Here is a 25,192-nt window from a genome sequence, read left to right as displayed (position 1 = left end):
TACTTCTCCAGCTTCATCTCTTAAAAGAAGCCTGTATTCTCTCCTCACCTTTTTGCTCCAGGTATACTGAAGTACCACGTATGTATCTATTTCCCAGGTCCTCTTGTATCTCTGCTGGCTGTTACTATGTTTCAGGCATTATCCAAAGTCATTTTCACACATTGGAATTTTGTTCATTTATCTCTTTATTTTGGTCTTTATTTACTTACTTATTTATTATTTTTGATGAATAAAAATTTTATGGATTTGAGACTTACAATGTGATAGGTTGGTATATGCATACACTGTGAAGTGATAACCACAATGAAACGAGTTAACATATCCATCACCACCCATAGCTACTTTGTTTTTGTGGTGTGGTTAGAATGCTTGAGATCTGCTCTCTTAGTCAATTTCAAGTATACGATATGGTATTGTTAACTGTAGTCACCGTACTGTACGTTAGGTCGCTAGAACTTGTGCATCTTACAATGGAAAGTTTGTACGTTTTGATCAGTATCTCCCCCTTTTGCCCATCCTCCAGCCTCTGGTAACTACCCTTCAACTCTCTGTCTCTACAAGTTTAACTTTTCTTTAGACGAAGAGTTCACATGTGCATGAGATTATACAATATCTGTCTGTTTGCGTCTGACTAATTAATTTCACTTAGCATCATGTCCTCTGGGTTCACCCACGTTGTCAGAAATGGTAGAACTTCCTTCTTTCTTCTGGCCAGATACTATTCCACTGAATGCACAGGCCATTTTTCTTTATTTTGATGGGCACTTAAAGTTGCTTCCATATCTTGGCTACTGAATAATATTGCAATGAACATGGGAGTACAGATGTCTCATTGAGATAGTGATCTACACCCAGAAGTGGGATTGCTGGATCATCTGGTATTTCTATTTTTAACTTTTTGAGAACCTCCAAACTGTTTTCCACAATGGCTGTACCAATTTACATTCCTGGAAATAGTGCTTAAGGGTTCACTTTTCCTCCACATCCTTGCCCACAGTTGTTATCTTTTGACTTTTGGAGAATAGCCATCCTAACAAACAGGTGTGAGGTAATAGCTCATTGTGGTTTTGGTTTGCATTTCCCTGACAATTAGCGATGTTGAGCATCTTTTCTTATACCGGTTAGCCTTTTGTAGGTCTTCTTTGGAAAAAGTCTATTTGGGTCCTTGCCCACTTTTTCACCCTGTTATATGGTTTCTTTGCTGTTGACTTTGGGAAAATTGTAAGAGGAAACTTTATGTAAAATGGAAGTGTTGAATTACTCTATTGTATACCTGAAACGAATGCAACACTGTATGCTAATGAACTGGAAAGAAAATAAAACCTTAAAGAAAATGGAGTCAGGGGGCCAGAAGGGGGAAGCTCACAGGCTCTACCACGTGTCATTTCCTGCAGACCCACTGGAAGGAGACATATCTTGTAAGCTGACACTACTTCAGCTACTGCTATACTACCTCAGCAAGAGGAAGAAAGGTCTTTCTTCTTCCCTCATGATGGCCCAGCTGATGACGGTCACAACTTCAGCAATGAAAAGCCACTATACTTGGATCTCCCAGTTTACTCCAATGGACTTTTACTATATCATAGCCCTCCCAATTTCTTCCTTTCCTCTACAAAAGTGTTCCTCTCCTTTGTTCTCCAGACTTGCTATAGCTTCCTTCTCCCAAGGGGCAGTTCTCTGCTATTCCTAAATAAGCCATTTTCTTTTCCTGGTAACATAACTGGTAGTTTTATTTTTAAGGTTAACTATTCATGTGAACTCCTTATTTGTTTTGTAAATTAACTCTTTCTTGGAGATGGTCTGCAAATGTATTCTCCGATTCTGTAGGTTGCTTTTCCATTTTGTTGATGGTTTCCTTCCCTTTCCTTCCCTGTGCTTTTTAGTGTGATGTGGGCCCAATTGTTTATTTTTACTTTTACTGCGTATGCTTTTGGTGCCAATCCCAAAATCTCATTGCCTAGAGCATAGTCAAGGAGCTTTCCTCTTTGATTTTTCCTAGAAGTGTGATGGTTTCAGGTGTTACATTTAAGTCTTTAAGCCATTTTAAGTAGATTTTTGTGTATCATGTAAGGGAAGGGTTCACTTTCATTCTTTTGCATGTAGATATACAGTTTTCCCAACAGAATCTAATGAAGAGATAGATTGTCTCACATTCACCCATCGCTGGGGGGTCACCTTTGGGGAGTCCCCTTTGAATTTTTTTTTCAACGTTTATTTTATTTTTGGGACAGAGAGAGACAGAGCATGAACGGGGGAGGGGCAGAGAGAGAGGGACACACAGAATCGGAAACAGGCTCCAGGCTCCGAGGCATCAGCCCAGAGCCCGACTCGGGGCTCGAACTCACGGACCGCGAGATCGTGACCTGGCTGAAGTCGGACGCTTAACCGACTGCGCCACCCAGGCGCCCCTGGGGAGTCCCCTTTGTGGCAGCTCATTTCTGAGGTTCACAGACACCCATACTCACTAAGAAATAAACAGACACCACAAGCACAGAATCACACCCAGCCTCACCTGGGAACACAGGTATGGGGCTTATGGACAGATTCACACACAGACCCACACTGCAGACACGGCCAGTGACACCCCGAGGAGAACACACACCCCCCCACACACACACACCACACACACACACACACACGGTAAGACCCAAGGGGCAGCAAATTCACACACAGAACTAATATATACATGTACAAACCCAGACATACATAGAAACACCCATAGGGACACACATGCCCCCAGATATGTACATAATGGAAGGGGCTTTTGAAAAGCCATGGTCACGCGGGGTGTCCTTTGTGAGCTATCAGGGTCGAAGGCAGCTGATTGGTGGAGAGAGAGCATAAAGCGTCTGAATTGCTATGGCAATGCTCAAACAGGTGAAGACTTGGATGAAGAGAGATCTTCGTCTGCTCCACCTGCAACTGACAGTCTACTTAACTGGCTACTTGTGGCCTACTCATCTAGTGATTTACTGACCTGCTGAGCTACTGACTTGTCTGAACCCTCCTCCCTCCCTTCTTGTACTTGATCTGATCCGGGTTCTCTCCCTGACCCCCTTCTTCTCCTGCCACACCCCCCTCCCCAATCCCATCCCTATTTAAACCTCGCCCCCCCCACCCCACCCCCTTTCCCACCCCATCCCTTCCCCTCCCACCCCCACCACCTCCTCACCTCCATTTGCACCTCCTCTCTGGTGCCCAGGCGCCCCCTGAAAGGACCAGAATATGACGGTTCAGAAGCTATTTTTCTGTATGCTCTTACTCGGGTATCCCGGTTACCCCAACACAAATGTGAGTACACATCCGACATCAGTGACTTCTTCCTTTTGTATTTATTTATCTTTTTCAGACTGTGGTTAAAAACACAGCTTTTTCATGGAGTCCTTGATGAGAACTCAGTTCTTTTGGAAAACCCATTAAGTCAGGGCAAGGTTTCTCCACCAGCATGTAGGGGTTCTGGCCACACCTGTCCACATGAAGTTGTGGATCCTGTCTGGGCCACTTGGTCCAAAAAGAGTAGTGTTGACAGGATGGAAACCTGAGCTTCATAATGTCAAGAAAGAAGGACATGGGAAGATACTAAAAGCCACTGAGATCTTTGCCTTAAATAAGGGGCTCGTATGATGTTTGAATTATACTTCCTTAAAATCATTTTTAAAAATGTCAGAAACTCTATTGAATAAGATCCATTCAATAGTATTAATAGTATTTTATACTATTAGATGGCTCCTGGAAGCCCTGTCAAGATTCTTCTTCAAGCTTTGTAAGTTTAGAGTCCCTCTTATACGTAGTTAGTTTTCCTATCAGCACGTTGTTCACATTTGTGAAGTTTGGTAGCCCTGGGAACCGTGGTGTCCGAAGTGTTGGTGTTGGAAAGTGAAATGTCGTTTGTGCTCTGTGATTCCTGGTTTGTTCGCTTTTGGGAACTTGTGCATCAGCCCTCTCCCTCTGGTCTTAGAGGCTGCCCCCAAGGACTCTGTGTCCAACCAGGTAGCTGACAAGCTCAGTGTACATGAAGTGGCCTCAGCCTGCTTGGACATGTATAATAAGAAAATCACTAGGAGTGATGTGATCAGGAAGTGAATGCATTCTTGTCCTTTCTTTAGCCAACTATGTGCAGAGTGTTGATTTACCCAAAGCAAAAAGGGTCTTGAATGTCCTTAGGATTGTCCAACTATAAAGAAATACCTGGTTGCCAGTGTGAATGTTTCATTCTATCATTAAAAAGCAAAACCTGTACTCCCAAGACCCTGAGACAGAGACACAGGGGACACCCACAGAGAAAAGTAGATTTCTTGATATTGGCATGCACCAGATTCTTCGAGAGGGATCTGCAACGTCCCAAGTCAGGTACAACCTAAATTGAGGCAGAATCCTGTCACATGAATACCTCCAGGCACAACAGAATCTATTCTGTCTCTTTTGAGTCTACGAAGGAGGACATTTCTTGGTTCTGTTTATTGCAATTTCCCCCTTCTGCCTAGGCTGCATCTCATAGATCAGTTCAGCTCTCTCTCCCTCCCTCATCTCTGAATTCTTGCACAAACTAACTTGTCTTGCATTTCCTACCTCCACCTGGTCATGACCATTGTCTGTGGGAACCAAGTGTTACTGGCTCCCTTGGATCTAATCTAGTTAACGGTAACTAATCAAATCAGCATACAGATAGCTGGCAGAGGTATCAAGAGTGCCCAGGACTTAGGATGTTTACCATTCATGTCAAGATGGCCTCTGTCTTTTGATCCCCATGATCGCTGTGCTGACGGCCCCTGTTCTCTTGCAGACACTGGCCACTCAAAGACAGTGTACATTTCCCACCAGGACGCAATTTAGTGACCTCAGTTCTGAGAGCTGAAGATACAAATGGTACACATTTTGGAGGCTACTTTCTAGAGAGGTTTATTGGCACAAAATTAAAGTTTGGTATGTGAGTTAGTATGAATTGCATTGTGAGTGTATTTTCTCCTAAAGGACTGGTAAGTCTAGTTTTAGTAAAATCATATGTGTTCTGTTGTTTTGGTGACCATACCCAGGACTTTTGTGTTATTTAGAAAGTAATTTCCAGGGGTGCCTGTGTGGCTCAGTTGGTTAAGCATCCGACTTCAGTTCAGGTCACAATCTCGCAGTCCGTGAGTTCGAGCCCCGCATCACGCTCTGGGCTGATGGCTCAGAGCCTGGAGCCTGCTTCCGATTCTGTGTCTCCCTCTCTCTCTGCCCCTCCCCCATCCATGCTCTGTCTCTCTCTGTCCCAAAATTAAATAAACATTAAAAAAAAAAAGAAAGTAATTTCCATAGTTGTTATTGATTGATTTAGTTGCAACACTATGAAATAGGAACTTGAATGTATTGTATTGGCTATTTGGAGATGTGTGTTCAAGTAACTTAAAACCTCATAGATTTCATCAAAATACACAAGATCACCTGATTATGCAAATCTTTATTTAATTCAGAAATCTGACAATTTGGGCTGTGATTCAGATTCAAAGTAAACCTTGAACGTAAAACCTTATGGGGAGCCTGGGTGGTTCAGTCAATTAAGCATCTGACTCTTGATTTTGGCTCAGGTTTGTGAGTTTGAGACCAGCATCAGGCTGTGTGCTAACAGCGTGGAGCCTGCTTTGGATTCTCTGTCTCCCTCTCTCTCATTCCTCCCCCGCTCTACTATCAAAAATAAATCAACATTAGAAAAAAGAAAACCTCAGTGTTTTTAGAAACTAAACAATAATGTAGAATTTATTTTTGTTGGAATAATCCCATATTAAGAGCAGCTGCACATCTCTCAGTTATATCCATATCTGTAAACATCTGTCTCTATAACAGTCTCATTTGAATCTCTAGTACATTTTTATTGTTACTTTCTCCCATCCTTCCGTAAATGTTGGTGTATGTTTGGAAATGTTCCAAAGGATTTTATCTAGGTACTTCATGAATGTACAACACAAGTCATTTACTTCTTGTCTACTAAAAGGGTAAGGAACAATGAAGCCATCACCACAGTAAGATCGTAAACACAATCATCACTCCTACAGGTTTGCCCCTGCTCCTTTGTAAGCCTTCTGTCCTCCCTCTCCTTCAGGAGGAGGCATTTGAGAGGTGTGCTTATAACCTCCTGGAGGCTGGTTGAAGGTTTATAAAAATGATTCTTGGTGACAGATGTTATAAATGTCTTTGCTATTCCTCATTATCTCAAATATTATTTCAGCTTGTCCATATTTTGGCTGACCATTTCCCTCTTGGCTCTCGTGTCTTCGGAACTCTGGGGAAGCTTGCCGTCATTACTGCCACCGTTGCAATTTGTGCATGTCTTATTTACCTCTGGAGAGTTGTCCTTGCTGTGAGTATACTAAAATACCTTAGAGATAGGCTTTTAAGCATAAGTAAGCAGAAGTTTTTTGGTAAGCACAAATTTTTTACTAGACCATTTGTATGCACTCAGTACTTCAAATTTCCCTTTAAGCACGGCGTTCATTGCATCCCACAAATTGTAGTCATTCCAACATTCATTATCATTTAGATGGACATATTTTTAAAATTCTGTGAAATGTCTCTTTGACCCTCTTCTTTTAGAATTTCTCTAGTCTATCTCTATTCTCTATCTTCTATTAGAATATCTCTCATATATTTTGTAGTTTTTCAGTTGTCTTTCTATTATTGATGTCTAGCTTACATATGTGTTCTGAGAACGCATTTTCTATGATTTTGTTGACTTCAAGTTAAGGTGTATTTTATGACCCTGAATATGGTCTGTGTCAGTGAATGTTCTATATGAGCTTGAGAAGAATGTGTATTTTTCTATTGTAGAAAGTGTTCTACAGATGGTCATGGATCTAGGTGATTGGTGATGCAGTTCAGTCCAACTGTGTTCTTATATTTGAATATCTTTATGCTCAATCTGTCAATGACTGATAGAGGGTGTTGAATTCTTTCAGCTGTAATAATGTATATGTCTACTTCTCCTATCAGTTGTATCAGTTTTTGCCTCATGTATTTTGGCACTCTGTTGTTAATGCATGTACATTAAGGATTATGTTTTCTTGGAGAATTAAGCCTTTATTATTGACCTCAGTATCTCCAATAATTTCCCTTATTTTGTACATGTTTTGAAGGACAATTTAATTGTTCACAGAATTCTAGGTGGATGGGTTCTTTTCTTTTAACAGTATAAACATTTGATTGCATGGTTTCTGAATTCTGAGTATTTTTTGTCCTGGTTCCTCTTGGGTAAGGTGTTATTTCTTCCATCTCCCTGCGACTCCAGCCCCCAACACTACCCCTTTAGCTTCTTCCAAAATTCTTTGTTTTCAATTTTCTCTTGATTGAATAGTATATGTCTAGGGATAGTCTTGTGTTTTGTGTTGTTTTTTGTTTGTGTTTTTGTTTTTGTTTTGTTTTGTTTGGTTTTTGGTTTGGTTTGGTTTTTTTGGAGGGGGGTATTTATCCTGCTTGAAATTCTTTGAGTTTCCTGAATCTGTGGTTTATGACTATCATTAATTTTGGAAAATTCTCAGTCATTTTCACTTCAAACGTATAATAGGTATTCCCATTGTGTGTATGTTACACCTTTTGTCATTGTCACACTGGTCTTGGATTTTCTCTGTTGTATTTTTAATTTTTGTGTGTGCGTTTCTGTTTTGGGTGTTTCTACTTGACATTTCCTTCTGCTTGTTGAGTCTTTCCTCAGCTGTGCTGTGTGTGTTAATAAATCCAATGAAGCCATTCCTTATTTCTGCTATGATGTTTTGGATTTCTAGAAGTCCTTTTGGATCCTAGAGTTATCGTTTCTGTGCTCACATTCACCACCTCTTCTTGCATACTGACTACTTCTTCCATTAGAGTCATTATCCTATTAATCAGAGCGGTTTTACATTCCCAGCCTGATTATCCCACCATCTCTGCCATAGGAAGTGTGATTCTAATGCTTGCATTCTGCGTTCAAAATATGTGGTTTTTCCTTTTAGGGTACCTTGTTAACTTTTTTGGGAAGCTTGGGGTCACGTCCGTGTTTAAAAAAACTGAGGTGAAGGCTTTTAGTGTAAAGTTTTGTCTTTACCTAGGTTTTAGGCTGAGTTTACTCCCCTATGAGACAGGAAGGAGGAAGAGCACTGTAGTTGAGTATTTCCCTTCATCTGTATTGCTTGTCTTCAGAAAAACCCCATTAGGCTTTGGAGAAATAGTTTCTCTGGAGGGCAGGCCTTCTAAGCAAGAACAGAACAGCATGAGTTTATTTATAAGTGGCTGTTTTTCCTCTTTTCCTGCCAATTTAGAAATCTTTCCCTTCAAAAAGAAAATATGCATATTAAGTACTTGTAAGGCCATCTCTCTTTCCATTTCCCCTGCTTAGGAAAGGAAACATGTGACATTAAAGGACTATCCATGGTTTCCTGTTTGCCCTCCGTAGATACACTTTCCTATAACAACATTTTTATGACTCACTTTTTGATACCATGATGATATTCCAATATCCTGGCAAGATGTTGGGGCTCGCTTCAGCATCACATCATCATTCAAAACTTTCAAATAGGGATATACGTCCTACAGATCAAGAAAATGTGTCTTTACCTTTTGTTCAAGTAGAGTCTTGCCTAGATATTATTGAGCTATAATTCATCAGGGGATGACTTGGGTCTGGGTGTTACTGGACCACCCAGACCACGTTCTCCAGTCTCAGTGTCTTAGTAATGAACACTGATCGAAAGGGAAACAAAGCAGGTGGCGTTTATTAGAGATAGGTTGTATACAGCGGAGCCACCAAGAAAGAGGAATATCGCTCCCCAAAAGGGTGGTGTGCCAGGCTTATAGAGGCACTTTTCCAAAGGGTGAGGGGCTGGGAGTGGGGAAGCATCCTTCAGTCCCACAGTCATTATCTTATGGTTGTTACTTTTCAGTGGACACAAGACAATCACAGGATGTCTTTTTCCATGGTTGACGTGCTTTTAGTGCTCCTAGAAAATAGAAATCCTAGTGCAGTCAGGCTTTAAATTGTTATTTCTACTTTTGCCCAGACAACCATTACTCCCTAATACCTGTTCTCTCTTTGGTTCACTTTTCCAGAAGTCTCCAGTATGGAAACTGTTAACCCTTGCCTTAGACCAGTGCCTTTACAGGAATTAAGTTCCTCTTGCTTTTCTTATACCTTCTCAACGGGAGCCCTTTTTGCTTTGTTTTTGAAATGTTAGCCGTCATTTCTTTTGGTGCCTGTGCTTTTGCCCTAGCCATGTTCCACTCTCTTTCTCATCTGAGGATGTGTTTTTGGAAGACCCTCTGTTTTTAGTGATCTAGGAAAATCATAGCGCCTGACATGTTGTAATTGTTTATTGATTCGGAAAGCAGCCAACCCTGTGTAACATTTCAGAAAGCTTTCTAGAGAATGAAAGAAGCGTGTCTGCATACAAAGGTTTTCCTTTTCTTTCCTTGCCGCTTCCTTCCTCCTTCCCATCCCTTCCCTTTCCTTCTCGCCCCCCTACCGTCCCCCTCCATCTCTCTCTCTCTCTCTCTCTCTCTCTCTCTCTCTCTGTCTCTTTCTTCCTCTCTCCCTTTCTCTCTCTCTCTCTTTCTTTTTTTCTTTTTTTGGCATTTCAAATGATCCTGGGTTCTGGACTTCAGTGTGGATGTTGGGTTTGACTACAAGAGAAAAAAAATTGGACAAATATTTTATTTATGTATTTTTAAAACTGTCCGCATTATGCACTGACAGAATTGAATATTTTGATATTTATTTAATATAATGTAAATCTATCTTTTGGTCAAAATAAGCTCTGAATCTTTCTGCTTTTATCAGAAATGGTTTATAAAGAATCATGAACTAAATATGAAATTCTACTTTTTTATTATATTAATGTTATGAATTCATTATGCTGAACAAAATGATCATTGTAATTTCATTGGATGACATTTCAGTATTTTATCAGGAAGAATAAGTTTTTACTATTACTATGTTTTGACCTCAAACTTAATTTTGTTTCTTCCTCTCTCAGACAGAGCCTCCAGTATATCCAGGTAAGATTTTAGGTTTGAGTCGTCTTTGTAATTTTTTTTCATTACTCGTGTTTGGTGTGGGTTTTAATTTTTTAACTAGGGATAAATATGGTGACTTCTGATGTCTAATTGACTTGTTAACTCTTGAAAATCTTTCTCTTCCCTGTTAGAGGCTAAGTGACAATGTGGAGGGATTTGCCTCTCTTAAGACAAGAGACCAGGGGAGGAAAACATCACAGGAGGAAGGAGAACAGAATGAGTGTAATTTTGCATAGAAATGATTAGGACAGAAGTGATGATATGAGCCTGAGGTGTGGAGTGAGTACTTTGCCATGACCTGGCTTTTGGTGAAATGTGAAGATGAGAAAACCCTCTTTGAGTCTGTCAAGAAGCCTAAGCTTAGAGAAGAAGCCAGGTATTGCCAGGCAGCGTGTGTGTCACAGGAGAGGGTTAAACCAAGGTTTTGAGTCTGAGGTGGAGGGAGCCATTCATGCCAGGGGAAAAGTGAACTTGATGCCAATGGGGGGCAATCTATTCTGCACGGACCCCATGGACTGTGGTGATTCTGTGGTGCTGTCTGTTGAGAGGCAAGGTGGCTACCTGACACTTAACAAGCCCTCAAAGACTGGTTGGTGTTCATCACTGTAAATGCAGCGGTGGTGGTGATGAGAAGAGTGACCTCAGGGCATGAGAGCTCTCACATTGGGCCAATGTAAGAGGAGTTTGCACTTTGTGTCTGTTAGAGGAGTCAGTGTTCTAGAGCTTACACGTATAGGAATGTCAGTGAAATGAGGTTTCTTGGGTTTAAAATGCTGCTGAAACTTGCTTTCTTCAGGCACAATGAGAAAGCTAAACAGTTAGTTACACCCATGTGTCAGATCATGTGCCTGTGCTGCTAATACAGTGGGATTATTCGATGTCACTGGTTTGGTAACAACCTTAAAAATTGTTTTATCTCCTTTTAGTTAATTTACAGCAAAAAACTGCAAAGATCAACACGTTGGAGAAAGAAACCACAGAGCTGGCTGAAGCAATATCCATGTGGGAACAGAAGGTAGCATTGCCCTTTCAAATATTTCTTGTGACTTCATTTTGATTAGTTTTACCTCTTGTAGTTCATCCTACTGACCTATTTCATGTGTTCTATACATACTTCCAATTCAAGACAAGCTTCACAAATGTAATAAAAAACTACCTTTTTATTTGTGAAAGGAGTCACACATCAGACATAGGCTTATCTACCACGATGCTATTTTTGAATTCTGATTCCTTTTTCATGTGTTTTATATATAGAACAATGAATTAAAGATACATCTTCAAGAAGCGAAGAGAGAAAGTAACATTCACTCTGCTGAAGCTCTTAAGTTGAAAGTAAGAATCCTTTCTTTGCCTGGATTGCGTTCTAAAAACACAAGTAAAATTAATGAATTATTGTTATTCATTCAACATGTTTTGTTGAAGGAGAACATCAAAAAAGTTGAGCACTTCAATAAAATTTTAAATGACACCCTTCAAAGTGCACATGTTACCTTGCAATCAGAAAGAGAGAGAGAGGAATGTTAAGAATCAGGAAGTGCTAAGAGTTGGCTGCTTTTACTGTAATTTGACTTTGGAGGCTTTTTGTTCATTGGGTGAGGTGAGCATAGCATATTCGCTTGCTGTTTACCATAGTAGAGAGTGGGCCTCTGGGAGACAAACCTCCATCTGCACAGCTGGCATTTCACTAGGACCACCATGAGGAGTTTGCTATTTCAAGGACTAGGAAGTATCTTTTATTTTCACAACTAGGTCATTACCACATCATTCAGACCTGCCCTCCAAGATATGGAGAAAATCCCCCAAGATAGTTGAGAGATGAAGGGCAATAGCAAATTGTATACTGCCTTCTTCTCTTAATGCTCAACAATGTTCAGTGTGCATAGAGGAATATTCTCCTAAGAAAGCCATTTGTGAGCCCTTTGACTGGAACTATTTTCCATGTTCTTTGCCTTCTCCTTGTTGTATTTATGCCCCAGGATCTTTCTTTGTTGCCATGCACAGTCCTGTTGCACTCACATTGTTGTGCGATCATTATTTCTTGAATGTATTTTCTCATATCTGTCCTAAAGTCAGAAGATGCAAACAGTCAATTGGAGGAACTGAGAGCCTGGAGGTCCCATAACCGTGCACTGGAAGGTATGTTGTCTGTTGGGGAGAAATCCCCATATGGTGGCAAAGACTTTGCACTGGGAAGGGAAAGAATGCCTTCTTGCCTTCACACTAGTTGCCCTTTTCCTGTCACCCCAAAACCAAGTCTCAGGTCATATGCACATGCACAAAAATAATCCTTTTTTTTTTTTTTTTTTTTTTTTTTTTTTACAGAAAGGAAAAAGGCCCTGGAAGACAAGTGTAATGCTTTGAGTTCTATTAAAGCAATCAGGGAAGCAAAAGCCAAAAATCTGAAGGAGGAAGTATGCATCCTTGATAAATTCTATGAAGAAAGAAAAACGGCTACAGCAAAGTAAGACGTTCATGTGATAATGGTCCCGAGTACTGTTGTATGAATGAATGTGGTGGCCGCTATAGATAAACATATTTCTTCTAGAATTGGATCCAGAGTAATTTTGCCAAATGCATTCAGGAGAATTGTGCCTGCCCTTCCTACCTGGCTTCCTATAACCTGCATTTTCCTCTCTGTCCTTAGTGCTTGTTACACATTCTTGTGTCATGTACTTGGGGTAGAAGAGGGAAGATACTGGCATTAAACACACTGATGACAGGATCCCCTCTGGATCCATTTACATTGGCCTATACGTTTCAATCCCATCCCATTGTCTTATCAGCCGGGAATTAGGTCATCTTTGTTCAGCACCAGACTTGGGTCAAAAATATTTAGGGAAAACATTGACTTATCTTGCTGCAGAAACCATGGGAGTTTCTTTCTAGACTGTGGGTTGGGATGGCATCAGGACTGCATCTCTTCATCCAGTCTGCAAGTGAGCCTCGTATGAAGTGTGTCTTCATGGGTTCATTAGAAATTTGGTGCACCAGGTGCATGTTTCTTCTTTGGTCCAGTATTTCCTTTTGTTCTCAGGAGGAGGGCCTTTAGAGACCTTATTCACATTGAAAAGGAAATGCTTCCTTGTCTTCCCTGGAGACTCAGCTTCTGTTAGTCCTTTCCACACCCGGGGTGGAGCCTGCTCTGTCTCACTGGCATGTTGTTTTTGTTAATGTGTAAGCTCTTTGTGGGAGCAGGTACAGCACCCTGACCACCTTTCTATCTTCACCCCCTTACAACAGAGCCTCTACGTTACAGCCACCCCAGAAAGCATTTGCTGAAGGACTACCTGTGAGACCAGAGGGAAATGCATGTACCTTTCTCTGTCTAGTGCTTTTGTGTCCATTACTAACAGTCTTTCAATTTTGCATGTGATTCTTGAGTACATCCGGTGCCAAGTTGAAACCCTTTAAAGCAACACCATGGACAAAATAGTCTGAGGGCAACACAGCAAACCAGCCTTTCTAAGCATTTCCCTTTGCTGCCTTCACTGTCAATGAACTGAGTCTTGTTCAAGTAGACTGACTCCATGAAGTTGATAGTTTTCCATCTGAAATCTGTTTCCTGAAGATAACAGCCTGACTGTGGGACAGTTCACACCATGTTATATTTCAGCATATATTGCCACTCTAAGATTGGCCTTTCCCTCCACCAGGATCTTTGAAAGAGTGGGCAGGGGTTGCACTCCTGAACCTTAGTGGTGTATGGGAGTGATTTGCAATGCTGGTGAAGCCATATCCTGGAAGGCTGTCTTTCATGCTCAGTGTCTGTGTCAGGGTACAACTTCTGGACTGAGATTCAGTGCACTGCCCCATGGAGGTGTAAGGCAATGATGATCCCCTGCCTCACCCTAATGGGTACAGTTGGTCAGGCACAGGTTTTCACACTGACCTGAAATAGGCCTTCTCCATCTCAAACAAAAGACCAACTCTGGGAAGGCACAAGGTGCAATGTTATTTGATGACTTGACGATGAAGGAGTAGAAGCAGAGAACTAGAAAGGCGGCTCTGATTGTAGGCGACTTGGCAGCAGACGGAGGTTGAATTTTCTTTAACATTAAATGGGGTCTTCATTTCTCTGACTGTGTTGTCAGTCTGTGCATCGTTGGGGGAGGGGATAGGGATATTTGAATCTAGGCTTTAAGAGAGCTGAGAAGGAAAAAGGCAGAATTTCTGGACCTTGGCTACTGGACTGTGTATATATCTTTCCCATCTTAGGAATCTGGATATGACAAACTGTGAACTAGTGGCAATGAAGAATCAGATGGCAACTGCAGAGGAAAATCTGAAAATAGCTACAAGGGACATACACAAGTGCAAGTGAGTTCAGATACTAATTAGCAGCGGCTCATGAAACCCCTGTTCGTTTCTTAGTTCTAACCTTTGTACAATGGGTAGACTCCATGAATATAGTAATACAAACACAAATTCAGAGGACATATCTGTAGAGAATTAACAGATAGGAAAAGATAAGTATTAGAAAGAACAAAACAATTAAGCTACTAAACATTTCTGGGTCTCCAGCATTGACCTGCCCATGTAGAAACTTCATCCATGCCAACGTTCCTGAGGGGTGGTGTCAGTTGTCATAATCTATAGGAAAGCAGTGTGTCATAGGATGAAATCATATCCATCAACAAGGTAGTACCATCTGATGGTCGTGGTCTTTGCAACCCTAGGAAACCTGGTGAGTACACAAGTTAAAGGAGAATAGAACTTTATGTTGGCTTTATGATGAAAGTCACTTGTCACATGATGAATTAGGGCAAGATTGCAAATGGAAAAGAATTCTATGACCTCTGAACCCTACGGGCATGGAATAATGAGTAAGGAGAGGATGGAACAATAGCTTTGGTTCTGTACATTTATAATTGTGTGAAAAGTGTTTCATGTGAAAGGATAAATTGTATTGGGGGAAGATATGAGGATGACGGGAACATGAGCAGATTATTTATAATCCTACCTCATATTAGGCCTTATTTGACGAAAACAATTGTATCTCACAGACAGCAAATTGAACAAACACGAGAACAGCTGCAGAAGGCAGAACTCACCTTCACACACCAGGTAACGTGAGTTCTGCCTGACATAGTGAACCCTTAGTACCTCATGTGGTTGAGTGTAGTGGCCCTTGGAATTCCTAAACACGGACTTTTCATTGTTGCTTTTTCAGGTCGCAGTTTATGAGCGTAATGCTCAGGACAACCTGGTAAGTGTTTTCTTTTTTCCTCCTCTCTCTGTTTGGTTCCCAGTCTGGCACGACTGAAGGTGGATATGTTTTTCTCCCCTAGATCAAGACTCGGATCTGGGAGACGAAAATGGTGGAGCAGAGCCGAGAGGTCGCCCGCTTGAAACACAGGTGTGGGAGCGTGACATGAGTTTTTATGGGTGTTTTGAGGGATGACAGCTGTGCTGTTTAGTGTCTAGTCAGAGGACGTGGCGTTGCAACTCTGATAGAAGTCCATTCTTTTTCTGTATCCAAGACTGGATGAGATGGAAGGAAAGAGGCTGCTTGAGGGATACAGGAGGCGGAGACCAATGCCTGGAAGTCCAGAGATGCAGAACCCTGCGAGGAGAGGTAAAAGGGATGTGGTGATGTGCAGCAGCCTAATTTCTGCGGCAAAGCCTTTTCCTGTGGGTGATCATCGTGTGTCCTGGACAGAACAGCAAACACTAAGGACAGCAGGTGGTCTGAAGGGGTGACAGAAGGGTGTTCTCCTCTGGTACTACAAGCAGTGAGGCACTTGTCCCTGTGACTGGTGGAGCTCATGCCCCTCCTCTGGCTGTGACCCTCCCACCTCCTCTAGCATCCCCCTGTCTGAAGAGCTTGGAAAGGATGACAGGACAGGGGCCTCATCCTTCTTCCCACCCGGACTCAATGTGAAGACTTTAGTTTATTTGAGGAGAAGGTCATTTATTGACTATTTTTAATGTTCCTTTATTTTTATTGTTGTGAACTGTAGACCTACATTTCTGAATCCAAGCTCCAAATAGCTTCGTCCTCTGATGTTATCAGTGCAACTCTGCGGCTTCACTGCTAAACACCCATAGTTTTCCTTTCCTCATTAATATAATATCAGTCAAGTTCAGTTCCATTCAGAAATAGTTACATAATACCAGCTCCCATGTGGAAGGCAGCTTATAGATAAGCTGAAAGACTGAACAATCTGCCTGGAGTCAGAAGAAACACACCCATGCTCTTCTGTGGAGGGTTTTTTGATGTTATCCACCAACTGACGCTCTCATTTTAATTTTTATCTGAAATGAGATGCTGAGTTATTACCCCTCATGTGTATTGAGAAATGGCTGTTTTGGTGACGATTTCCTGATTTCTCCTTGAGCTGCCCTGTTGAAAGTTATTTGACTAATTATGAAGAACATGAGCCAGGACCCTATGGTTTCTTCATTAAGATATGATGGGATGGATTTCCCCTTATCACTGGGGTGAACTGAGGCTTGTGGGTTACTCTCTGCCTCTCCTCCTGGTCCTGAGTGTGGGCGAGAGTTTAACACGTCACAAAATGTGGTGTTTGTGTGAATTCTTCACAGTCTACTAAAATCAGAGTAAACCTCTATCCCTTTCAGAGCCTTTAGCCGAAGCTGATGTCACTCCCATGAGTCACAACTACAAGCAGTCTACCAACAATGCCGAGAAGGACAAGGTAAATGCTGGGGCCATTTTCAGTTGTACGTCTGTCAGGAAACCCTCATTTGCGCAACAGCATGCTCTGCGGCCTTATCCCTGTTTTCTGTGTTGTGTGATATGTCTGCCTGTTTATCTTTTCCAAATGCACAGCCTTAACCCAAGAGTCTACAGGCTTCTGTCTTTTCAGCCTGTCATCTTTTTTCTGGTCAGTTTAGTAGCCAAAGGAACTTAGAAGTTGACCACCTTATGGCTTTTCCCTTGTGTTCAAAATAACAACAACAGGAAGATACACTGCACTCTATAGCAAAGTCTCTAAGCTTGTTGACTCCTAACACACTACCTCTCTGTGGGATCAGTGTTGTTGTTATTTTCCTCTTTCTGGTCTCACTATTCATGGTGAAGACTGTCTGTTAGTTCTAAACGTGAAAAGACTTCCCTCCATCTTTATATTGTGTGCCTTGTACAATTTATGATGGTTTTAGACAAAGTCATTGTCATAACTCACCATCTTCACGTCTTCATGGGTAAATGAACTGTTTCGAATCCTTTTAAGCAGTATCTTAGGTAAAAGTATTCTGAACACAAGGTCCTTCAGTTTTATTCATATGAGCAGGTTCTCTTGTGTCTCCAGTCAGTGTTAGAGCTGATACCATCGCTCATGACACATCCCTGGAAATGTATACCAAAGTCAAAACACATTTGCATTAATTCTGTTTCATGAATGTCTGCCTCTTTTTTCCCATAGGATGTATTACTCTGTGTCTTGTAGTGTACACAAAACCAGAATTCCTTATGAATTCAGGTAAACACTTGGGGGCCTAGTACTCATTGATGTGTAATATGTTCCTCACAGCAAACATTTCCTCAGGTCCCCTACAAGACTCCAGGCATCCCCAACTCCCGAGTGGTTTCTTGGCCTTTGACAGCACTTGCAGAAAGTAGGAAGACCTCTTTCTCAGCGAGGGAAGCAGAGGGGGCCAAGTGTGGGGCCGGCAGGCAGAACTTGTCCCCAAGAGTAGCTGTGATTTCATGTGCAGAGAATGAGCTGTGTATTTGCAGTCCATTTTTCTGTGTTCGGAACAAGCCAAAAACAGAGCTTTTGCCGTCACTGTAGTGGAGGGATGCAAAGTGATCCTGGACTTGGATGTCTTCCTGTCTGGAATATGCCGCTTGATTAGTTTGGAATTACTTATTTAATCCTGTAAGATGGGGTCATTTTGTTCTAAATTCTCAGACATGGGCAGGGACATGTGGTGACAGTAGTTTAACCGCCTGTGTTTAGTTGCCTAAGCTGTAGGTGGTACCCAGTGGCAGGGACAGAGTTTTCAGGTACTGATGCTACTCTCTTGGATCCTGGTGGCAGAGTAGGGAGCAGGTGCTGACCCGTACTTCTATGGGTTTCAGCTGCTTTGCGGATTGGTTCTCTTGTGTGGCATCTGCACATAGCTGTCACTTCTGTTCTACAGGGCAGTGTGGATCCGTGGCGACCTCCTCCATCAACTGGAAGATTCTGCCCACCCTACTATAGAGGCCACCCTTTGATCTGGGCACATCCACCTCCTGTACCAGGTTCGGGACCATCCCGAACCCCTCCACCTGCACCACTTGGTAAGATGATCTGGGCAGTATGAGTTGGCTTGCTAAGAACCTTCATCTAATTTTTGTTGTTGTTGAGTCTTTTTTAAAGAAATTTGTTAATGTTTACTTATTTTTGAGACAGACAGAGACAGAGCATGAATGGGGGAGGGTCAGAGAGAGGGAGACACAGAATCTGAAGCAGGTTCCAGGCTCTGAGCTGTCAACACAGAGCCCGACGTGGGGCTGGAACTCACGCACTGTGAGATCATGACCTGAGCCGGAGTCGGATGCTTAACCGACTGAGCCACCCAGGCGCCCCGTTGTTCAGTCTTGTACAAGGTGCAGAGGTGGTACCACAGACCATTGCAACGCAAGGAAAATGCCTGCCATCATCACCACATTCCTTGAGTTTGTCATGATTGACTTGTCATCCTTGGGTCATTTCCCCCACCTTGTGTTGGTACAGGTGTCTCTTGTGGAGATGGAATGGGGCTGTATGCAGAAAAGCAGGCATAGCGCTTCAGCAGATGTGTGCCATACACAGTCCATGTGCTGGGCGGTGGGAGGCATGAGGCGCAGCCTAACGTATATCCATCCAGTTGAGCCCCCAGTCATCCACAGTTGTTTGAGGAGTTATGAAAACACCTGAACCAGGGCTTTTATGGGTCTTCATCAGAGTTTAAAGAATGGCTCTCCCTTTACCTTGGGATCACCTGAAGCATGTGGGATACCCTGTGCATGTGATTTGGGATCTGACTGGGCCAAAGAGTTTAAGTTGCTTGAGGAATGAGGAGAGTGGTTTTTGTTTTTTGGGTTTGTTTGTTTGTTTGTTTTTGTGTTTTTGTTTTGTTTTGTTTTGTTTTTTAATCTCTGCACAATCTACTCAAAGCAGAATAAACCTCCATCTCTTCTAGGGCCTTTTGCAGATCCACATGTTGCTCCTGTGAGTAACAACAACACTGACTCTACCAAAGGGATCACGAGGACAAGGTAAATGCTGTGGACATTTTCAGTTGTAACTCTTTGGCAAAACCCTCCTTTTTCTGTTCAGCGCTCTCCTGGCTTTGTGTCTGCTTTGTGTGTTGTATGATATGTCTGCTTGTTTTTCTCATTTTCCAAATGCACAGCCTTAACCCAAGAGTCTACAGGCTTCTGTCTTTTCAGCCTGTCATCTTTTTTCTGGTCAGTTTAGTAGCCAAAGGAACTTAGAAGTTGACCACCTTATGGCTTTTCCCTTGTGTTCAAAATAACAACAACAGGAAGATACACTGCACTCTATAGCAAAGTCTCTAAGCTTGTTGACTCCTAACACACTACCTCTCTGTGGGATCAGTGTTGTTGTTATTTTCCTCTTTCTGGTCTCACTATTCATGGTGAAGACTGTCTGTTAGTTCTAAACGTGAAAAGACTTCCCTCCATCTTTATATTGTGTGCCTTGTACAATCTATGATGGTTTTAGACAAAGTCATTGTCATAACTCACCACCTTCCCGTCTTCATGGGTAAATGAACTGTTTCGAATCCTTTTAAGCAGTATCTTAGGTAAAAGTATTCTGAACACAAGGTCCTTCAGTTTTATTCATATGAGCAGGTTCTCTTGTGTCTCCAGTCAGTGTTAGAGCTGATACCATCGCTCATGACACATCCCTGGAAATGTATACCAAAGTCAAAACACATTTGCATTAATTCTGTTTCATGAATGTCTGCCTCTTTTTTCCCATAGGATGTATTACTCTGTGTCTTGTAGTGTACACAAAACCAGAATTCCTTATGAATTCAGGTAAACACTTGGGGGCCTAGTACTCATTGATGTGTAATATGTTCCTCACAGCAAACATTTCCTCAGGTCCCCTACAAGACTCCAGGCATCCCCAACTCCCGAGTGGTTTCTTGGCCTTTGACAGCACTTGCAGAAAGTAGGAAGACCTCTTTCTCAGCGAGGGAAGCAGAGGGGGCCAAGTGTGGGGCCGGCAGGCAGAACTTGTCCCCAAGAGTAGCTGTGATTTCATGTGCAGAGAATGAGCTGTGTATTTGCAGTCCATTTTTCTGTGTTCGGAACAAGCCAAAAACAGAGCTTTTGCCGTCACTGTAGTGGAGGGATGCAAAGTGATCCTGGACTTGGATGTCTTCCTGTCTGGAATATGCCGCTTGATTAGTTTTGGAATTACTTATTTAATCCTGTAAGATGGGGTCATTTTGTTCTAAATTCTCAGACATGGGCAGGGACATGTGGTGACAGTAGTTTAACCGCCTGTGTTTAGTTGCCTAAGCTGTAGGTGGTACCCAGTGGCAGGGACAGAGTTTTCAGGTACTGATGCTACTCTCTTGGATCCTGGTGGCAGAGTAGGGAGCAGGTGCTGACCCGTACTTCTATGGGTTTCAGCTGCTTTGCGGATTGGTTCTCTTGTGTGGCATCTGCACATAGCTGTCACTTCTGTTCTACAGGGCAGTGTGGATCCGTGGCGACCTCCTCCATCAACTGGAAGATTCTGCCCACCCTACTATAGAGGCCACCCTTTGATCTGGGCACATCCACCTCCTGTACCAGGTTCGGGACCATCCCGAACCCCTCCACCTGCACCACTTGGTAAGATGATCTGGGCAGTATGAGTTGGCTTGCTAAGAACCTTCATCTAATTTTTGTTGTTGTTGAGTCTTTTTTAAAGAAATTTGTTAATGTTTACTTATTTTTGAGACAGACAGAGACAGAGCATGAATGGGGGAGGGTCAGAGAGAGGGAGACACAGAATCTGAAGCAGGTTCCAGGCTCTGAGCTGTCAACACAGAGCCCGACGTGGGGCTGGAACTCACGCACTGTGAGATCATGACCTGAGCTGGAGTCGGATGCTTAACCGACTGAGCCACCCAGGCGCCCCGTTGTTCAGTCTTGTACAAGGTGCAGAGGTGGTACCACAGACCATTGCAACGCAAGGAAAATGCCTGCCATCATCACCACATTCCTTGAGTTTGTCATGATTGACTTGTCATCCTTGGGTCATTTCCCCCACCTTGTGTTGGTACAGGTGTCTCTTGTGGAGATGGAATGGGGCTGTATGCAGAAAAGCAGGCATAGCGCTTCAGCAGATGTGTGCCATACACAGTCCATGTGCTGGGCGGTGGGAGGCATGAGGCACAGCCTAACATATATCCATCCAGTTGAGCCCCCAGTCATCCACAGTTGTTTGAGGAGTTATGAAAACACCTGAACCAGGGCTTTTATGGGTCTTCATCAGAGTTTAAAGAATGGCTCTCCCTTTACCTTGGGATCACCTGAAGCATGTGGGATACCCTGTGCATGTGATTTGGGATCTGACTGGGCCAAAGAGTTTAAGTTGCTTGAGGAATGAGGAGAGTGGTTTTTGTTTATTGGGGTTTTTGTTTTGTTTTGTTTTTGTGTTTTTGTTTTTTTTTTAATCTCTGCACAATCTACTCAAAGCAGAATAAACCTCCATCCCTTCTAGGGCCTTTTGCGGATCCACATGTTGCTCCTGTGAGTAACAACAACACTGACTCTACCAAAAGGATCACGGAGGACAAGGTAAATGCTGTGGACATTTTCAGTTGTAACTCTTTGGCAAAACCCTCCTTTTTCTGTTCAGCGCTCTCTCCTGGCTTTGTGTCTGTTTTGTGTGTTGTATGATATGTCTGCTTGTTTTTCTCATTTTCCAAATGCACAACCTTAACCCAAGTGTCTATGGGGTTCTCTACTTTCTGCCTGTCAACTCCTTGTGGAAGGTTTAGAACCAATCGTGCCTAGGGCTGAGCACCCAAGGGCTTTTCTGGTATATACCTGGAAATAACCCAGGGAGGAAGAGACCACACTCCACCTGGAAGTCTTTTGGCATGACTTATTTTTTCTGGACCTCCTCAGTGTGGAATCATTGCTCTTGCTGTTTCTTCCTGTTCTGTTTCTTTCTAGGGGATTAATGTGTTCAGAAAATCGGCAGTTATCCTTATGTTTTGAAAATGCAAACTGCCTTCACTCCAACTTATATTTTTGTATGTGTCATTTAGAGTGGTCTTAGACAAAGTATATGTAATACCCATCAACATTCAGCCTTTTTTTTTTTTTTTTTTTTTGTAAATGTGCTGTCTGGAATCTCTTCAGGTGTGCCCTGGGTATACATATTCTGAACGACAAGAGGTGACATATTTGTCCTAGAAAACACACATTGCTACATGGGTGGTGAAGAGAGACAATCCGTAATTACCTGCATTGTAATTCTCCACTGTGTCCTTTGTGTTCACATGAGCATGTTCTCTTGTGTTCTGTATCACTGTTACAGGTGAAACATGGAGATGTACAGCAGAAACGAAAGTGTATTTGTGTTAATTCTGTTATTTAGAATTTCAGCTTATCTTTTCAGAGAACAAAAGTACCCTGCGAGTTGTACTGTATTTAACTGAGAAGTACCACTGAATGAAAATAAATTAGCTAAGCCTACCTAACATGTATAGGTAACATATTTCTCTAAGAACATGCTTTTCGAGGTTCTCTGCATGACCTCAGGATCCCCATCCCCGAACATGTCTCTGTGCCCATGGATAGCACTTGCAGAGAGGAGAAGACCTCATTGTCGGGAGAGAAGCAGATCGGGCACAGGCGGGGGCTTAGAGGCAGAGCTTTGAGCCACGAGGGCTATGATTCCATGCGTGGAGCCTGGGATTGTCATTCCTTCTCAATCTGTAGTTCTTCACATACAAATAAGCAGCCTCTGTGGTGGAGGCGGATGCGGGGTGGAAGGCGATTCTGGACTTAAATGCCTTCCTATCAGGAATATGCTATTTTATTAATTTGGTACTCATTCCATAAATCCTCTCGGACAAGAGCTTGCTGTTCTACATTTGCACACATGTGGGAACACTGGTTTGTCCCCATAGCATCCGTTCCCCACCCCCAAAGCTATAAGTGGAACCCAAAGTATGGGTAGAGATTTTGGCGCTGATGCTGCCCTCTTGGAACCTGGTGGTGGGGAAGCTGGCAGGAGATGAGCACTGTTTCTTTGGGTTGCCACCTTTTTGCTGGTGTTGGTGCTTTGCTCTGTCCTATGAACATAGCTTTCTTTTCTGTTCTGCAGGCCATTATGAATGCAAGAGGGCCTGGTCCTTCCCCAGGATCGCCTTGCAGGCTGTCTCCCATGGACCACCCTTCACCACCAGTCACGGGCTCTGGGCCACCTCCGCCTCCTCCACCAGCTCCTCCACGTACTAAATTTGGTAAGATGACCTGAACTGGATGAGTGACTGATAAAGCGTATTCGTCTTCTTGGTGAAAGACTTGGTGGGAATGATGTAGGGATGCTTGTGAGGGCTTGGCAATTCAACTGCAAACCTGCCTGAGGACAGTGTCACATATCTCAAGTTTCTCAGGACATAGTGTACAATGGGCTGTGTCATTTCCCTGTAATGAGGTCAGCTGTAGGTTTCTCTTGTCTACAAGAAAGAGGAGTTTTACACAAAGGCAGATGGATCAGGAGTACTGGTGCCTGTCTGAAAGACACAATGCTTTGAGCTCCGTGAAGGATGAGATGCACCCCTAAGTGTAGGTGCCTCAGGTGTCCCATCTGAAAGGGGGCACATGCATTATATGACACAGACCTTGTGGTCACCATAGTGGAAGTACCAGTGAAGGATCCAGTGCAAAACTGGGGGAAACTTGAATCACGCAGGAATAGAAGGGAAGTTGAGCACAGTAAGCAGAGTTTGAGGAGGTGCAGAGGGGAGGGCGTTGGGGTCAGCAGGATGGACTTGGAGGCCATTTCTGGCAGGGCCCACACACTGGGAAGGGAGCATGAGGATAGTGTGAAGTCTGCAAAGGACTGCTGCACGGGTTCAACCACAATGTAGAATGCAGTCATCATCTCTGAAATGTCAACGTTACCACAGTGCAACTAGTTCATAATCTAAATAAAGTTTGTTGTTTCCCTTGGTCTTCTGAAGGGTCTGGACATGTGTGAAAGAATGTTCTCTAAGATTTGGGAAATTAAACTTAGGAAACGCTTGTCTGCCTAAGTTAGTGTGTCTCAGTGAGACTAAATGTGAAGGCAGGTTGTAGATCAGCTGTGCTGCTTCCTTGGCCTTCAGCCTGAGTCAGACTCTTGGTGGGGAACTCAGGGGTGAGGAGGAACCGCCCCTGCTGAACTCTGGTCATCACACCCCTGTGTCTGCTGTCACCACCCTGCCTGCAGGTTTGCGTCTCCGAAAGTTCTCTCGCAATCTCCTGAGGTTTTGCCTGTGTTCCTGCTGTGTCAGCTCTAACACCAGCTCTCGGCGGTCATCTCAGAGCCTCAGGTTTGTAATCTGAGAAACAGGGACAATGTTGGTTTCTGAGGTCAGTACGATGAAGAGGTGAGAAGCACTTAAAGAATTTGTAAAATGTATGGGAGGAGTGGACACTCACCCTTCTCAGGGTGGAAATGAATGTATCTCCACACAGAAGGTCCTCAACAGATGTTCATTCAATTTCATGAAACTAAGAGTGTAATGCCTGAGGCTGAGAGGTTGGCAATCCCTGTTTCAAAAAATACGACAAGGACCCCTGTGTTTTTTCTTTTAAAATTCAGGTCCTACTTTACGAAAAAGAAAAAGATAACTGTGATAGTGTGTACATTCAGGGATCTATATCTAAGATTTGAAGACAGTCCTAATCCCTTAGAGGTAGACACACAGATGCAGCCACACAATTAAGTGTTCATCCAAGGCCACAGATATATTGTTGAAGACAAAATACGTAGAGGAGAACACAAGATCCCATTGCAATAACCCAAAATCTCTTTGCCTTACAGGAGAATGTGAAATTTGAAGAGGACCCTGAACTGTGACCACCGGCTGTGGTGATGTGATATATTTAGAAAAGTTGTCTGATATGCGTATTTGACTGAATTCTTTCCCTGACCATTCCTGTCCCCTCTATTTTGTTTTTCCTCGTTTCCCCTAATAAACCCATCACAGTTCTGTA

At 42.9% G+C, this 25,192-nt stretch overlaps 2 protein-coding genes across 5 annotated transcripts in view; one reads left to right on the top strand and one right to left on the bottom strand.

Moving 5' to 3' along the window:
* Positions 1-25,192, bottom strand: part of LOC122478354 (transport and Golgi organization protein 1 homolog) — a 318,345-nt gene that overhangs the window by 37,060 nt on the left and 256,093 nt on the right. The gene's annotated exons all lie outside the window — the stretch shown is intronic.
* LOC122478351 (transport and Golgi organization protein 1 homolog) lies at positions 2,883-25,192 on the top strand. 4 transcript variants are annotated; one of them, XM_043571991.1, is made up of 20 exons: positions 2,883-3,291; positions 6,203-6,334; positions 9,975-9,996; positions 10,941-11,029; positions 11,284-11,346; positions 12,084-12,150; positions 12,337-12,475; positions 14,230-14,331; positions 15,018-15,078; positions 15,185-15,220; positions 15,303-15,370; positions 15,495-15,589; positions 16,597-16,673; positions 18,124-18,265; positions 19,150-19,225; positions 20,680-20,821; positions 21,696-21,772; positions 23,313-23,451; positions 24,423-24,525; positions 25,020-25,192. In XM_043571991.1, the coding sequence occupies exons 1-16, from the start codon at positions 3,226-3,228 to the stop codon at positions 20,753-20,755; spliced, it is 1,311 nt and encodes a 436-aa protein (XP_043427926.1). In that variant the 5' UTR covers positions 2,883-3,225; the 3' UTR covers positions 20,756-20,821; positions 21,696-21,772; positions 23,313-23,451; positions 24,423-24,525; positions 25,020-25,192. The 4 variants fall into 4 exon arrangements, with proteins under 4 accessions (XP_043427926.1, XP_043427928.1, XP_043427927.1 ...); XM_043571993.1 differs by lacking the exon at positions 6,203-6,334; XM_043571992.1 differs by lacking the exon at positions 11,284-11,346.

Source organism: Prionailurus bengalensis, unplaced genomic scaffold (assembly GCF_016509475.1).
Source record: "Prionailurus bengalensis isolate Pbe53 unplaced genomic scaffold, Fcat_Pben_1.1_paternal_pri Un_scaffold_53, whole genome shotgun sequence".
NCBI lineage: Eukaryota > Metazoa > Chordata > Mammalia > Carnivora > Felidae > Prionailurus > Prionailurus bengalensis.
The sequence above is the reverse complement of the archived record's forward strand: the minus strand, read 5'-3'. Positions and strand labels throughout refer to the sequence as shown.

What these genes read in the sequence shown, in the direction of transcription:
- LOC122478351 (XM_043571991.1), top strand. Translation starts at nt 3,226, where the DNA reads ATGACGGTTCAGAAGCTATTTTTCTGTATGCTCTTACTCGGGTATCCC. An exon ending in CTGAAGCTCTTAAGTTGAAA is followed by an intron (nt 11,347 to 12,083) that starts GTAAGAATCCTT and finishes TCTGTCCTAAAG; the next exon opens with TCAGAAGATGCAAACAGTCA. An exon ending in GTCGCCCGCTTGAAACACAG is followed by an intron (nt 15,371 to 15,494) that starts GTGTGGGAGCGT and finishes TCTGTATCCAAG; the next exon opens with ACTGGATGAGATGGAAGGAA.